Source organism: Cnephaeus nilssonii (assembly GCF_951640355.1).
Source record: "Cnephaeus nilssonii genome assembly, chromosome: 1".
NCBI classification, from domain to species: domain Eukaryota; kingdom Metazoa; phylum Chordata; class Mammalia; order Chiroptera; family Vespertilionidae; genus Cnephaeus; species Cnephaeus nilssonii.
The window spans coordinates 92,554,377-92,571,670 of NC_137072.1; the positions used below are offsets into that span (position 1 = coordinate 92,554,377).

Below are 17,294 nucleotides of genomic sequence, written 5' to 3' on the forward strand. Positions count from 1 at the left end.
ATGCCTATAGAGTACTACTGAATGTACACTTAAAATGGTGAAGATAGTAAATTTTGTTATTTGTATTTTACCACAATAAAAAATTAGAAAAAAACATTAAAAAATAAAAATTATTTGCAAATTTTTTAAGTGTAAAAAATACACAACTTTAAGTAATATGCTTTTCAAGCGTCTAAAAGATTTTACAACAGCGTCTAGTGGCAAAAGGTGCCTTTTCTTTTGGAGGATGAGGTAGTTTTAAAATCTTCATAATTAGATGGGCATTTTCTAATGATGGATAGCCATGTATCAATTTTAGAAGAACATAATATTAAATTAAAATGCACTTTTAAAACCCAGGGCAGGAAATAGCACTGCATTTATATTCATTAATGAACTTTGTAACTTTCTAATATATCAACAAGCCTGAATTGAATCCTTTTAAGAGATTTAATGAGTGAAAATAGTTAAATAAAAGGAACATTCTCTTATTATATTTGTTACATGAATATATAAATGTGTGTTTACATTGTTATATTAATTACTGATATGATAGTAGCATTTTATGATCAATCAGTTGAGCATTACAAAAGAATAAGTTGGGTTTATAAGTTAAGGTGCTCCCCCCCAACACACATAGAAATTTTAATATATGATAGTATTTTTTTTTGTTTTATGACATTAATATATAAAACACTGACAGAAATACTGATTTTTAGGTTTCCCCCCACAAATGGCTTAGATTATAGAAAACTATCTGAGCTTGGGCAACAAATTTGCAGTTAAACATTGATGAATGATGCTCTTGAGAATACTGGTGTTTCCAATTACTAGAAATAAAATAACTACAAAAAACCAGGCCAAAGCGTCCCCAGCCCCAAAATGAACCAAAAAATGGACATATTTTATTGAATATCAGACGCCATCAATTTTAAGTTGTATTATTTTAGGTACTACTAAGAAAAAAAAACACACCACAGTCTGTTAAATATGACACACTATTGCTTATAAGACATCCTGATTCTGAGATGCTCAAATGTGGAAAGCGTGCTGCTTGGAATCAATGCCACAAGACTACTCAAGTCCTTTAGACATCATTTATAAAGGAGACAAAATTCTCAAGCATGACTTCACTTAGAATTACTTTACTGGCACACCACAGTCCAGCAACATTTTACTTATGCGAGACTAATGGAGAACTCCCACTTTCAAGAATTCTCACATTTCTGAATGCATTTCTATGTGACTTAATTCTCACATACTGAGCTCCAAGATGACCCAATTTATCTTCCCTTAAATGATGCTTTCAAGGTTACTATAGCCACGATAAATATTTCCTGCATTTACCATCTGTCAGCATCGTTAGGTTACTTGACATGGATTATCTCACTCAATTGTCAGAACAGGCTTACTAGTATAAGGTATGGACCAATATGATTCCCTTCATACGGGTGAGGAAAGTAGGCCCAGGAGGCTGACTTACCTGGGATCCCACTGCTAGCAGGTAGGGGTTGTGGGAACCCTTCCCTGTGCTGGTACCTGCAGTGCCCCATCATCTGGGCAGGGTTCACACCCACTTTCAAGCTGTCCCCAGGGACTTCAAGGTTTTGATCGGTAAGAAGCAATCCAGAACCTGAGGGTCCCAAGGTTACTGCTGAAATGATTCAAACTGCCTTTTCAGTTCCCTTTCCTTTTCATCCATTCTACCTCATTCTTCTCATTCTACGTCTCATCTATTCATTCTGCAAAAACTCTGGAATCTTTTAGGAGGCCATTTAGCTCAGTCTCTACTTCCTAGGGCAGCTTGAGACCAGACTGCTCCAGCCATCACTCCACCTTAGGGCTTTCCAATCAGTCCAGGTTCTGGGGGGTAGGGAGCACTGGCCCAGCACAGTATCTGACAGAGAGCAGATACATAATCTATGTGAGGTAAGCACATGTTATATGCATTATTTATGGAATGTGTACTCTCAAGCTTAATTTAAATGCATACTAGTCATCAAAATCAGGCTATTACTAGCAAAATATTCAAGATAGATGAAGAGAAAAAGCAAACCACAATACAATTTGAATAACATGAGCCCATTTAAAAATATTTTATAGCCCAGCCAGCATGGCTCAGTGGTTGAGCGTTAACCTATGAACCAGGAGGTCATGGTTCAAGTCCTGGTCAGTACCGTGGGCTCAATCCCCAGTGTGGGGTGGGCAGGAGGCAGCCAATCAGTGATTCTCTCTCATTATTGATGTTTCTATCTTTCTCTCCCTCTCCCTTCCTCTCTGAAATTAATAAAAATATATTAAAAATATTTCGTATGCACTGATAAAAAGAGGATACCCATTAAAAAATCTTAGTACTAATTTCTGAGTGGCTAGAGTACTAGGTACTTTATATTTTCTTTATAATTTTCTGTATTCTGCAATATCTATCGACTATACGTAATCAAGGGAAATCCCCAAAGCCAGTTCAATGAACTTACGTCTGGATACTCTATCTTGGAGGCTTGTTACTTTTGTACTCATATCATTATTTCAAAAGAAATGAATTCAAAATTGGCAGTTTTCACCAAGACCGCTGGGCTGGAAAATTCACTTTCTGACCCACACTTTCCTCCTAAAGAGAGGAAGGTCTTTCCTTCTCGCGAATGAAAACAAGTAAATAAAACAGATCCCTGGACACCAATGAATGAGAGCACAGAAAAGTTACAGGGGCCTAAGCCAGGAGCTGGCTTCCCCTTGACTGAGAACATGATCCAAACTGGCTCGGATGCCAGATGTAGCCCTGAGGCTACGGGTGAGAGGTGGCAGTTTCCTGGCTTGAGAGGGACAAGGTTTAGCCACGAAATCTATCAGGCATCTCGCTGCTTATTTTAACAAGACTCTTACTGGTGGACTGGCCCAGAGACCGACATTGAAGAACGCATTGGAAATAAGAAGCCGGAGACCAAGAACCGTCCTGAGACCTAGGGCGTGGGCGGTTCCAGAAACGGGCATCCCGTTTCCAGGACGGAGGGACTATGAGAACTTGGACTGATCATTTAACCTCTACGGTGGAAAGATGTGAAGTCCAAGGTCGTCTGCTGGGCTACCATTCTGTGACTTTGAGAGGTTCCCTGGCTCCAGTCTTGAATAACTTATCTGGACATGAGCCTGGAAAATCAGCCTACTTACTAGTAGGTCTTGGCACCATGACCCAGGTGCCATATATGCCATGCCCCTGTTTCCCCTCTCACTTTTACATCTCCAAATAGAGGTCTATTTTCACTGGATGAAATAGGATCTACATGAACAGTCAGCCTCTCCATTCCCTAAGCCTTTTCCTTTTGCCTTAGACATTTCAAACCAACAACGTGAGGCTCTGATCCAGGTAAGATGGGCTGGGTTTGATTTTTTGTTCCTGACGTATACTTTAAGTCTGTAAACGCTCCTGTACCTAAAGATCTTTAATGACTCTTAAAGAGCCTTAAACCTAACACTCTGATGACTACTTCTAGAGGGAGAAAAACAGCATCTAAAGAAATGTCTGTTGACATTTGACATCTCGAAGGAATGTGCAGTTGGTCTCAGTTGGAAGGAAAACAGCACCTACTCAAATGCCTTCACGCTGTTCTCACTGCAACACGAAATGTTTCATAAAAGATCTGCTTGTCTGTTTTCCTGGACCAGAAGATGTTAGGAAAGTACTGAATTTTCAAGAGGAAGGCCTGGGTCTTTGTCAAGGTGGAGAAAACATACCTAGTTATTTAGTTTGAGAAAAGCACATGAAGTAGGCTATGCATCTACTTGCTGAGTTCGGTCCTTGGTCAATGAGGGAGAATTGCTGAAAACCTGGTGGGAGGGAAGGTCTGGCCAGCAGGGGGCGCGCAGCATCATTTGGGATGAGTTGGATCAAGGGTCATGAGATGGAGTGACAAAGAGATCAACCGGTGGGCGTCCTGGGGGTGGAAATGGTAGAGGGAAGCCAGAATCGGGGAAAAAGTGAAGAAGAAGAGAAGCAAAAGGAGCTGCAGGAAGAATCATGGGAGCAGGTGCAAGGGCGATGGTCTTCCGGGAAAAGCTGTTCACGTCCGCGTGTGTGTCAGAATTACAACCGGAATGAATGACTGACAGGTGGAGCTGGAAGACGACGGGGAGTTGATCGCCTGTATGAAATTCACACCTGCTCAAGATGCTAATTTCGATGATCTTACTTTAACGTAAACAAACTTTACACCTATCACCTTTTCAGGCTTTTGAAAAATGTAATGTAACTTTCTCTCCTTGGTTGTATGACAATATTAAAAATAACTTAAGGGCACCGCTATGAGTTGCTTTAATGTTATGCTAAGTGCTCCATATACATGAATTCTCCCAATATTATTATTAACTTCATTTTACATATAAACTGAGGCTCAGCCAGTTTAACTTGTCAGCCGGGGTTTGATCTTTGACCTAGTGCATGGAGTATTTTAGGCATCTTAGGAAAGGGTCATTTTTTGTACCATTAAGAAAAGAAGAGATTCAAGCACAAATATAATGTACAGGGGATTAAGAACACACTTGGATAGCTTTGAGGGAGATAGAAAACATCTTTCTGTAGGTTACTGAACAAGATAAATTTATCCTCATATTAGATAACATACCAAAGTCTCTTCCAATCCTGAATTCTAGGAGTCTATTTGTGCTATGGCATGGTTTCCTTACAGAAGCCAATATTTTAAAATGAGAAAAAAGTGTTAGGTTTCCTCTGGGAACTATCGCAGAGATGAGCAGGAGGAGACGGGAAACCTGTCCCTCTACTTGGAGTCACCCTCATGACCTCTCAGCCCCGTGATCCCCTCCTGTGGGCTCCTCACCACTGCCCGTGTCTTTGTTTCTGCTATGCCAACATGTGGAATACGGGAATCCTGGGATATTCCCAACATATGGAATGGCCTGCCGCCCTCCTCCATTTCAATGCAAATCCTACACTTACTGTCAAGAAATCCACATCCCACAAAAGACCTTCCCGACAAACCCCAACCCGTAATGATCATACCTGTTCTTTGCAATCTTACATCCCTTCTACTCTTTTGACCCTATTACCTAGCACTTAATTAGATATAGTTTTATATACTTTTCTAGTTGCTTTATGAAAAGTGCTTCCCCAGAAAGTTTATGAGTTTCTTTTTCTATTTAAAAAATGTGGCACAGAGTGGGTCCTTAGTTCACTGGTCCTCACCAGCGAACAGGCAACCATCGGCAAGGTCATTGCCATCACAACCTCATTACCTAGAGATGACTCAATGGAGGATGATCTGGAGTTGCTGGTATCAGTAGACATAACCAAGTAACAATGATAATCATGATAGCAAGCCTAACTTAATTTATGATCTATTTCTAAAGTAAGAGAGCTGTGGTCCCAAGAGTTTCCGATGAGAAAGATGAGGTAGAAGGAAAGTGAAGTGATGACATAATGTTGTACAACGTGGTCCTGTTGGCACAAGAGGTTGGCACGCCTGTCCTGCTGGAGTCCAGGGCCACCCTTCTCAGCTGCTCTGGTCTGAATGAGTGCCCCTGCCTACTGTGGCTGTGCCCTTTGACTAGTTCCAGCTCGCCCTGAAGGAACTGTGACATTTTAGTGGTGGGTGAGTCTACTCCTCTGTAAAAAGTGTATCTGTTGGGAATGCAGTTTTTGGAAGAAAGACACTATTTAAAAAGAAGAACACTATTCCTTTGACAGCCCCACAGAATAGGGCAAACGAGCTAGAAACAGCAAACCAGGTCCAAGCTGGTATCAAGCCCAAGCAGCCCCACATTTCAAGCTGGTCACTGTATTTTGCCATCACCAATCAAGCCTACCGTTTTGATAAGAATACATGGGCTGTAACACAGTCAAGAAACGCTTTCCTTGGAATATGGAAAAGGAAGTATGATGAGGAGCAGCTTGATTGGAGAAGTGATTCTTTTAGAATGTCTTCTGGAACAACACATTCTGGATGGCAAACTTTTGGTGTCAAATTTTAGGTAAGCATGAAGAGTGTTTTAGTAATGAGCCAACATTTAATGTAGTACAGCTAACAACTTGGCTTCAAGTCTAATAGATACACCCAGGTAGTTATCTACTCAGAACATAAGGAGAGAGGCCCTGCCATAGTTAATTCAGGGGCCTAAAATATACTGGCGACAGGGAAAATAAATGACCATTGGAACCACCAGAGTTTATTAAACTAGAAATTACTCCAAACTGGGCAGTTTTCCAAGGAAGAGACACAGAGGAGAGACTCGCAGGCGTTTCCAGCAGTTTGGACTTGCCCCCGAGGCTGCCAGCATCAGGCCAGTTTCCAGGGGAAAGTTCACACGGCCACCATTTTGTTTGGGTTTTCCTTGTTATAAACTGCATAGACGTCTGAAATTACCTGATTTCCTTCAGATCACCTAATTTTTGCTTCTCTTAAAATAAGATGTGTTGGGGAGCTACGCAGTCAACGTGAAATCTTTCAACCCATCCTCTCTTTGTCCTTAGAGAGTTTAGCTGCACAACCACTCAAAGTGGAAAATGCATTGCATTAAAAGAGAACAGGCAATTTTCTTTTTATTTTGACCACCGAAAATAAGAAAATTAGCAATTACTGAGAATGAGCAAACAAACACACAAAAACCCCCTGTCTTCTGCTTTAGGAGTCATGTACTTAAGGCCATAGTCTCCGTGCAGGATGGCTAAAGCTCTCCCTGCCCCAAAGAGTTAAAAGCTTAGAACAAGAGAAATTAAATAGTTGCTTTAGGAAGTTTAGGCCTTATACCATCTGCTCTCTTCACTTATTCCTTTAATTTCTGTCAGGAATGAAACCTGTTCAGCCAGGGGGAGGGTTTCCAAACTCAAACAACAACATGGTCAGAGGCCAGAGCTGGTGAGGGGGAGAGAGGCCTGCCGGTCAGCGGAGGCCCCAGGACGTGCTCTCGCAGGTAATCTGCTGGGCCAGGGTAAGCCCCGTGTATCTCTGTGATGCGGCAAGTGTTGGGGGACATGTGTGGCACCTACATGGTTGCTTTGCCAAGGCACAGTGAGAAAGAGCTGTGCTTGACAGTGCGTGCAAAGGGCCAGCGACCTGAGAGACAGGGTCACCAAACTGAAGAATGGAAAAGGTTTCTAAAGGGGACTTAGAAAACGCTCATCAGGAAGTGTGGCAAAAGAGAAATAAGGACAGAACGACTGTCCCAGAAAAGCAATTCCAACACTGTAATGTCTAATTAATTTTGGGAACTTCTTATTTAAACCTAAGAGCATAAGTCACCCGGGCTGGCGTGGCTCGGTTGGGAATGACCCTGGGCACCAAAAATTTTGGCTGGCTCGATTCCAGGTCAGGGCACCTCCCTGGGTTGTGGGTTTGATCCCCAGTAGGGGTTGTGCAGGAGGCAGCCGATCGATGTTCCTCTCTCTCTCCCTCCCCATCTCTCTAAAATCAATGAAAACATATTTAAAGAAATTTTAAGGGCATAAGCTAATGTTGACTCTTACTAGGGGAACTCAATGTTTCATCTCTTGGTGATTTGTAAGAACTCTTCAGAGAGAGTAACATGCACATGAAAAATCAAATGAAATTCCAGGTCGAGAGATCCAGCATTTGCCTGGATCATAAAACCCTGCTCCTGGAGACCAGCAAACCTGTTGCCATGGTGAGGAAATTATTCTGGTCTATTCCAATCAGAATCTCATAGGGCTTGAGCTCTGTGGGGAAGAATTACATCCTCTCAGCTCTCTAAGAAAACATATTTTAATTTTCCAAAGACAAATGCCAGAGATAAGAAAAAGAATACCCGGGTGGGGGGTAGGGGGCAGGGGGAGGCAGGGGGAGAGGAAGGAGGCTTAGCTAGCTGGGTCATCTCATCTACTCAGCCCTGGAGCTTGGAGACAAGTTTTCCTCATGACCAAACCTTTCTAGGCGCTGGGGAAAATTCGTGACAGTTTTCCCCATCCTTTGGAATTCCAACCCCAAGGCTATAAATTAAAACTGCAGACATCAGCCTCTGGTGAGAACAAATGGGGTTGTGCAGCGTCCAGCTTGCACCCCGAAAGCTGGCCTGTGTCTGTGCTGGTAGAAATTTGGGTTTGATCAGCAGGAGCCTTTCTGGTGTGGAATCTAACAAGGTGGAATCTTCCTGATGGTATTTTATACTCCAAAGGGGCAAATACAATGTTCTTTGAGTTTTCTTTTCTGCTGTTCTTGAGTTAGCCTACATTTTTCAGCTTGGACATTCAATGGTGCTTCTAATTACTCTGAATTTAGTTTGATTATGAATGAGTTTTTGTTTGTTTATTATTTTTAAAATACATTTTTATTGATTTCAGAGAGGAAGGAAGAGGGAAAGAGAGACAGAAACATCAATGATAAGAGAGAATAAATGATTGGCTTCCTTCCGCATGCCCCCCCACTGGGGATCAAGCCCACAGCCCGGGCATGTGCCCTTGATCGAATTGAACCTGGGACCTTTCAGTCCACAGGCTGATGCTCTATCCACTGAACCAAACCAGCCAGGGCGAGTTTTTGTGTTTTTAATTAATAAGAAAGCTGCCCTTTTATACATATTATCAAGGATGGAAAGCCAGGTTTTGAGGGCAGCAGTTATTTTCAAATTGTATTAACAAGTCTGGTGGGGTCCTGAACAAACAGAAAGAAAAAAAAGGTTTATGAGAGATTGATTTATTTTTCTATAACACCTGGCATCAAAAATGTGATGACAAGTTTTTCTATCCCTATTTTATATTACACCATCTACTATACCCACTGGTTCGATTTGAACTGTGCTTCCCCCCAACTCCAAATTCATATGTTGAAATCATGACCCTTACCTCGTCCCTCAGAATGTGATATTATTTGAAAACAGGGTTGTTGCAGGTGTAATTAGTTACGAAGAGGTCCATAGGGTGGGCCCTAATCCAGTATGATGCATGTCCTTATAAAAAAGGGAAGATTTGGACACAGTCATGCTCACAGGGAGAGCACCCTGGGAAGATGAAGGCAGAGATCAGGGGATGCATCTAAAAGCTCAGGAAAGTCAGAGACTGCTGCACCACCAGAAGACAGCAGGAGGCATGGGGCAGATTCTCCCTCACAGCCAGAGGAGGAACCAACCCTACCAACACCTTGAATTTGGACTTCTAGCCAGCAAGACTCTGAGACAGTTAATTTCTGTTGTTTAAGCCAGTCAGTTTGTGGTAGTTTGCTAGGGCAGCCCTAGCAAATAAACCCATGTAGAAAGAAATGGTCATTATCAAGCCCTACTTACTTTTTAAAATAGATTCATTCACAATGGAATTAGCCAAAGAGAAAAAAAAAGTCTGGTTCTTACCGTCAGATCTTGGGGAACAGAATTTGGCTTCTGTATGTTGATCTCGATGCTATTGCTGCCTTGTTTCAGCTCCACTGGGAACCCGTGCACTCTGGCCACACCTTCGAACATCTGGGATTTGGTTAATGAGGGGACGAGTGCGTCCGTGGGACACTCGCTTTCCTTCTCCACCTCATCACCGTGAACTGTTTCTCCATTCATGCTGACTTTCCCATCTACCTATAAAAACCGGAATGAACAAAAACACGCTATTCCCCAAAGAAAGAGTAACAAAATAACACATTCAGAATCGCCTGACAACATTACCTTTGATAATCATAGTCCACCAAAGAATAACATCTCTTATATGCTTTGATTGGCTCTGTCAATTAGAGCTCCTATAAATGTTATCTTAGAAGGTCTCTTTAAAAGGTACTCCACCTTCTCAGGCCACTTCACATTAAATTACATTTCACATTCACCTAACTTAGGGTGTGCTTTTATATTAAAGTAAAGAAAATCAAAGAAACTTATGTATAAACTAGAGGCCCGAGGCTCAAAATTCATGCTAGGGGCTCAGCCCTCACAGCCCTGGCTGCCTCGAGGCCCTGCCTACTGGTTGTTCTGGAAGGTCATTCCACCATCTGGTCTAATTAGCATATTAGCTCTTTATTATATGTATAAATACATGCCATATATTTGGGTTCCAGGAATTTGTCATTTAATTTCTGTTATTCCACAATTTTGAGGGTTTTCTTTACTGGTTAGCGTATAAATTAGGTAGAACCCACCTCAGATCAGAACTATTTTACAGGTTATCCTGGGGGGTAGGGGAAAACGGGTACTTTTTTGACATGATCATGGATGGCAGGGAACCTAATGCTTGCTTTAGTACAATAAATCTCTAATTCCAGTTAATTTTATAATCCCGTGTGTTTTGTTTGTTTTTTCTTTTTCAAGAAAAACAGCCATGCACATTAAAATATTTACGTTTTGCACTTAGGTGTAGGGAAGGCAGTGAGAGAAGGAAAGGAGGGGCAGGAGGGTGGTTAGTTGGGCTTGTTGAGAGGCATCTAGAAGTCTCTGTCTTGAGGTTTGAGCCAGTATGTAAAATAATTGTGAGCAGCTCTGTAGTTCAAGGGCCTCAGATTACGTCCTGGCTTGACAACCTACCAGCCATGTAATCTTCAACCTCAACCCCTCAGCTGCAAAATTTACAGTAATAGTATCTCCTGCTATTATGGTGATTTTATGGATTAATCTATGTCCAGAGTTTAGAACCGTACCTGCCCATTTTTAAGTATGAAAATCTTAGTTATTATTATTAGTAGGCCTTCTAAAATCTTTCAGAAGGAAGAGTGAAAGGCCGGATGTTAGTTATACTTTATTTACCTAGGCCAGTGGCTTGCATACTCTAAGAACTCCAATCTTTGTGATTTAAAGTTCTTCCTGTACTCCGTAAAGAAGAACTTTAAGTCACAACTAAACACACACAATTATAACTGAAACCAGAGTTTTGCAAAACAATGTTTACCTTTATTGTGTGTGATATACTAGGCATTTTTTAAATTGTATTCTATTATACTTCATTTATTTTCATTGTTGATTCCAAACCAATAAATTGGTTTCATAACATAGGAACAGGTGGCAACTTTCAGGCTAAAAAACACTGCCCAGCCAGCGTGGCTCAGTGGTTGAGTATCGACCTATGAACCAGGTCTTTGGTTTGATTCCCGGTCAGGGCATATGCCCAGGTTGCTGGCTCGATCCCCAGTGGGAGGTGTGCAGGAGGCAGCTGGTTGATGTTTCTATCTCTCTCCCTCTCTCTCTAAAATCAATTTAAAAAAAGAAAAGAAAAACACTGCCTTAAACTATTTCACTTAATCCTCCTTTACTCTTAATTCTATTGTACTGGGAAACTGAGCCTGTATTCCCGGCTCTCTTACCTCTGCCCCATTCCCCCCCCCACCCCCCACCCCACCCACACACACACAAACACTCACTCACACACATGCTGCACCCCTTAGCTTCTGTCCTGGCATTATCTGGTAACAACTGTTTATTTCCATGTTACCCTTAACCACAAGTGGGTCCACCCACTCAGTGGTAGGGCTATGAATAAGGCTGAGAGCTGCTAAGGCCTAACAAGCATGTCAAACTTGCGCCTGGCGGGCTGCATGCGAGTTTGGCATGCTTGGGATGAGTCAAGGGCTCACTGGTGATGAAGAGTGAGCCCAGCTGAAGAGGACTTCTACTCAAGTTGCTCCATCTCACTCTCCATCAGAGCTCTTCCTGAGGCCTCTACCCAGTCTTGCCACCAAGGGAAGGAACTGGGTTTTCTCAGGGCCTAATTCTTCTGTTTAAATGATTATATTGCATTATTTATATCAGTGAAGAGAAGTGGACATCTACATGACCTGATCATATGCCTGGGAAGTTAAATACTGCTCTCCCTACTCTTGTTCTGAGTCACCTCAACATCAAACCTTTCTTCATGAAATATTGAGACAGAACATCATTGGGGGTCCTCGGTGAAGGAGAGCTGGGCAGGGCTTAGGTGAGTGCATATCTGTGCATGCATGAGTCTGCACGATGAATAACTCATCTTCTCAGGAAAAAATTCATGTAATAAATACCTGCTGAGTGCCCCCTGTGTTCTGCTGGGCACCTATGCCAGGCTCTCAGGATGAAGCTGTGAACAACAAAGACACAGCCCCAGCCCCTCAAGGGACAAACATCTCAATTCAACCCAGATGAAACAGACTCGACATTTTCCTCTGTGTCATCAAAGCCGAAGGCACCGATTTTAAAGATACATTCTTTAAAGAGCTATTCAAGCAAAACTCAGGAAGTGTGGTTTGGTCCCCTCTGAAATTCAATAGGAAGATAGCAGGCAGCACTTTGCTCAATTAGTTTGGTTAAGCAAACTTTCTTCACAGTCACATGCCCATGTCTGCTAGTGAGGAATTCCCCCGCTGTCTTCTATTACCAACCCATGTGGCGTGCAGGGACAGTGAGAACCGACTTTCCTTTGTAGTCAACAGAGCTTAAGACAAAGGGTGGGTGCCTCCTCATGACGTGAGGGAAAACACTGGAATTTGAGAAAGTGAAAAGATGTTTGCTTGTCACACGTTCTTTGGTTCTGGAACATTATTTTACATATTTGTTGGTAAAAAAAAAAACACAAACCCACAAAAAACCAACAACCTAGTTTCCTTCCACTTAAAAATATTTCAAAAACCTGTTTCATTCCAGGAACTAAGAACATCCCCATATTTCCATGTGTTCCCTGTATTTTTTTTTTTTTCAACTGTTGCCATCTTTTTGGATGTAATGTCAATCACTCCCTAAAAGAGAGGTAACTTCACACACTTCTATGTAAACAAAGACAATTAAAATTTTGTTTTGGAGAGTTTGCAATACCTCCAGATAGTTAGAGATACTTAGAGTGTACTAAATTGGGGTCTGTGAACGCTAATATAGAGAGAGCATGCCATTAGATCAAGTTAGGAAATAGACTTTGCTCATGGAAGTAACTCAACCATCAGTCTCATTGGAGCCCATCAATATTAACAGCAGAAAGTGGGGGCAACCATCTCTCCCTAACCATTTGCAAACCAAACCTCAGAGGCATGTAAACTTCATGACTGTAAGTGTGAACACATTTTGCTTTTGTTTGCATTTTCTTGAGGCAAGAGGCTTCTTCCCATCTACTACCTGGACTGCAGGGTGGGTTCTGCTCTTAAGGGACTCACCCTACCTTAAAGGTCTTCAGAACCTCTTGAGAGTTCTTGGGTTGGGAGTAAGGCTTGGGTGTCAGCATAGGCACTGCTTTGGGAGCGACAGTTTTGCTTGGAGACCCACTGCCTCCTGACATGCTGGCATCCAGAATGCTGGTACGAGCGATGGTGGTTTCCACAGTGGCAGTGAATTTGGGTGGAGGCAGTGACTGCTGCCGCAGGTATTTCATGGGGTTGGGGTCGTTCGGGAAGGGGGAGAAGTTTGGCTCTGTTGAATGGCTTCTTTCCAGGATTTTTGGCATCTCCAGGCGTTCAAGGACAGCCTCGCTGATGGTGAACCTCTCGATGTACTGCTGAAGGATGCCCTCCGCCTCCTCCTGGGACCGCGCGTTCTTGTACGCCTCATGCAGCTCCCTCTCTCTCCGCTCTCTGCAGCACGGGCATGGGGGAGAGAAGCAACACAGAGGTCAACGACAGTCACAAAACCTTCAAGGAGCTGCAGAGACGGCACAGGAGCCTCTGCGATAACCAACCATTTTTAGCAAAAACACATCTAGACAATAGTGTACATTAAACAACAACAGAAAGGACCCACTTTTCTTGAACAATTTCTCTGTAGGTTTTGATGCTTTTCCTCCGTTCACTTGTCCCATCCTCTCCAGCCATTAATTTCTCCATTTTTTTCCTTTCTTCCTCTTTCTTGATTAAGTCCTGAGAAGCACTTCTTCTACGGCTCTTCCACCGAGCCAGGTCCTGTGGGGGTGGGTTTGGCGGAGATAAAGCACATTTTTTCAGGCTTTTTCAATTCCATGTCTACTTTTCGGAGTTTAGTGGGCACTGACTATGGGCCAGGCACTGACTATGCTAGGGCATTCCCTCCCAATCCAGCGGCGGTCTGGTTGGAATAAGAATGCCCCGAAGGCAGGAAGCCTCCCAGAGCAGGGCAGCACGTGTATGTAAACACGGCAATGTGAAATTTGCAATCCTATTCCATGGCAGTTTCCAAATTTTAAAGCATTGTCTCACAGGGGATTGTGAAAAACCTCATTTCTTGCTTCTTATGACTTCTGCATTGTGAGTGGACTTGTTGACAGTACAATGGTAGGAATTAACCACAGACCCACACAATGCCCTCAGGGAAGAAAGAAGAGGCAGGAAAAAAAAATCAGCTTTGGGGTCTCACAGAAACGACTACGATTCTGTATGTATTAATTCTTCTGATCCTTACAACAACCTCACCACAAAACCTACAGGCAATTACAGCCTAAGGACGAAGAGTTCCGATTCTGGAGTCCGATGGATGGGATTGCAGCTTGGGACATGAGCCCAGCTCTCTCTCTTCCATGCTGCGGAATCACACTTCTCAGCCTCTCTGCACCCCAGTTTCCTCATCTCTAAAACAGGGATGATTTTAACACCCACTCTTACAAGCTGATTGTGAGAGTTAAATGAGATAGTGCATATAAGGTACCAGGCACATAGGAAGTGCTCAATACACTGTAGACACAGTTACCATGACAATTAGTCGACTAATGGTAGAGTCAAGTTTGCAACTGCTATCTTGGAGTGCTCTGTGAGGATTAAATGAAATAATCCACTCTCCCTCCGCTCACCCCTATCTTTACGTTCTTCCCCGACAATCTCCAGGCCCCCATCAGACTCTGCAGCCTTCCGTCCCCAGCTCTCTCACTCACTAGCTGTGTGACTTTGGGCAAGTTACTCAGCTGTTCTGGGACTCACCTGTGGAATTGAGGACGAGGGTAATAGTGGCTGGCTCATCAAGCTACTAAGAGGATTAAAGAATTATTACATGCACAGCACTTAGAATAGTGCCTGTTACCGACAGGCTTTCAATGGTTGGCAATTATCGTTTTCATCATCATCATCATCAATGTCAAATGTATAATCTCAAAAGACGTGCCTCCTCAATTCTCCATCACGTGCCTGTTGCTTCCCACCGGCTCCCCCCTCCTGTGTGGCCATCCCTCTCGCGAGGACACTTGCGGATTATGTGTCTGTCATTCACTCCTCACCCTTCACGTGGCTATTTTCACCCTCCTTTCATGCCCACATTCACGGTGTCACTGTCTGGAATCCTCTAGATGCCCCCTTCCCCTGCATGGCTTCCAAACCCAGGCCTGCCCACCCCACCCCACCGGGTTTTCTGTTCCCCAGGGCCCCTAACCCGCCGCGTGGGCAGCCGCCCCGCTCCCCGGCCAGCACTCACATCTTGCCATTTGTCGTCCTCTTCCCGCAGCTGGCTGTTGATCAGCTGCAGCTGCTCCTGGCGGGCCCTGCTGTGCGGCTGCACTGCGGCCTCCTCCTCGCACCGCACGTCAAACATACTCGTGCTCCTGAGGGTGGAGAGAGCGGAGGCAAAAAGGGGCCCGCGTCAGCGCCCCTGGCTCCGTGCGTTCCGGGCCGCTCCGCCGCGTGGGGGCGCTACCGCGCTCGCTCGGAAAACTGTCCCCCGCCCTCAGCCAGCAGCGTGCACGCCAGCACCCCCCCCCCCCACCACCACCTCTTCTCCTTTTGCCGCAAAAGCCAAAATGTGAGCATCCTTGTCTTCAGCGGTCAGTAGAATTGTACAAGTAGGTGCCAAGGGATGTTTAACGAAGAGCTGGAAAAGGTATACGAAGCTCTGGGTTCCTCTCATTTGGAAATGTATTAGAAAGTAAAAAAAAGGGGATGGAAAGGTTTAACTTGGGGAGAGTTTGTGGAGAAGGAGGGTGGCGTTCCCAGAGGAAAAGCTTCATTACAGTACATGCTCCTTGTGTAAAGACCTGGCTTAAATGCTTTCTACATGAACGGAGGCAATCTCTCCATTAAAAAAAACAAAACACACCACACGGACTGAAGTCTAAGACACCCATCTTTTCATACTGCACAATATTATGAATTGTGGATGCATCCAACCACTGCGCACTAGTGATGCATGTGTGTTTGATGTGGTTATTTCTATTTTCTATAAATCTGCAAGTCGATAGTGCAGTTGATGGAATCTTGGAATCAAGAAAATAAGGTATTTTATATTAAGATTAAGGGATAAAATATATAAATCACTACATACTTTGTATCCTAAGATTCTCAGAATCATTTTTGTCAGGATACCTCCGAATTTACTCTTTCAAAAGAAAAATATAGGGAAAACCATGGAAAACCCTAATATATTCTGTAGGCACTTATGAAATGGTAGGCAAGACCCTGAGGTCTTCCCTGTAATGCTTACATCGAGCTTTGTTCCAGAAGAAGCTTAAGCAGCAAGATGGAAACAGAAATAAAAACCAAAGCAAAGTCCTCCCTTCACTTGCTTTTTCTCTCTCAAAGAAATGAGGAGCTCTGGGACCATGTGGGTTGTACAGTCCCCAAATCCAGAAATGGAGGGCCCTTTAAAGTTCACTCTAAGAACAGGAGAGCATGATAGTCCATTTTTGAAGCCAGAGTAACACAAAGAAGAAGAAAAGCCATGCATTTAGACCCCAACTAATTCCAGACACCATCAGTGATGTCCAAAATAGTTTTCGCCAGGGCCAGGCAGGGAGCAGGCGCAGGCAGCATTGCTGGATGCCGCGGGGTCCTCAGCGGACAGCTCTCAGGGAGGGAACGTGACCCCCAAGGCAGTGGCTGCCCAGCTGCACTTCAAGCCACTCAAAATGAATCTGCAAAATGAATCTCTCTAGATGTTGGACAATTTAAATCTGACCCAAGAGAGCTAAAACTGAAGACTGTACTTGTCATCTGTCTTCCCCAAGAGTATTCTACTAATCTGTCCACAGAGAACTTTTATCTGAGCTCAGCTATGACAAACCACCTTGTGGAGCCACTCCACGTATCAGTGGGTAGTGTGGATTGTGGGAGCCACACCTTCCAGATAAGCTGGAGTCCTCAAGAGGTAGGAGGGACTGCGAGTTTCCCCTTGTTTATTAATTTTTAGGAAAGATTTAGGAATCTTAGGTAGAAAAGTATAACCCATATTTTTTTGAACTTCATGGACCAAAATTCACTTAAGTAGGCTTTCAGAAAGAGACTGGAATTCATCCCATTCCTCCTCTCAGAGTTAAAAAAAAAAAAAGTCTTACCTTTAAATATATTCAATTTAGTCAGTTCATCTTTTAAGGCAATTCAGTGTTTGTGAAGATCTTAGCAGGTAAAAATCTCTCTGAGCTGGGACGCTCTCGTAACCTATTCAGTAGTTGGCAGATCGTGGGAGGGAAAGTAGGTCCCTTCCTTTGACTTTGTCATTTATATAATTTCTAAAGGGCAGAATTTTGGTGTAGGCCACAATGTGTA

General features: G+C 43.4%; 1 protein-coding gene across 8 annotated transcripts in view; it reads right to left on the reverse strand.

The window, feature by feature from the left end:
- The window catches only part of LIMCH1 (LIM and calponin homology domains 1), a 321,534-nt gene that overhangs the window by 36,769 nt on the left and 267,471 nt on the right, over nt 1-17,294 (reverse strand). For all 8 annotated transcript variants that reach the window (XM_079777576.1, XM_079777575.1, XM_079777579.1 and 5 more), the window contains 4 exons: nt 15,232-15,358; nt 13,600-13,757; nt 13,025-13,433; nt 9,286-9,504 (listed from right to left, as the gene is read on the reverse strand). In XM_079777576.1, the coding sequence (XP_079633702.1) occupies nt 9,286-9,504; nt 13,025-13,433; nt 13,600-13,757; nt 15,232-15,358 (913 nt within the window). The remainder of the gene's footprint in view (nt 1-9,285; nt 9,505-13,024; nt 13,434-13,599; nt 13,758-15,231; nt 15,359-17,294) is intronic.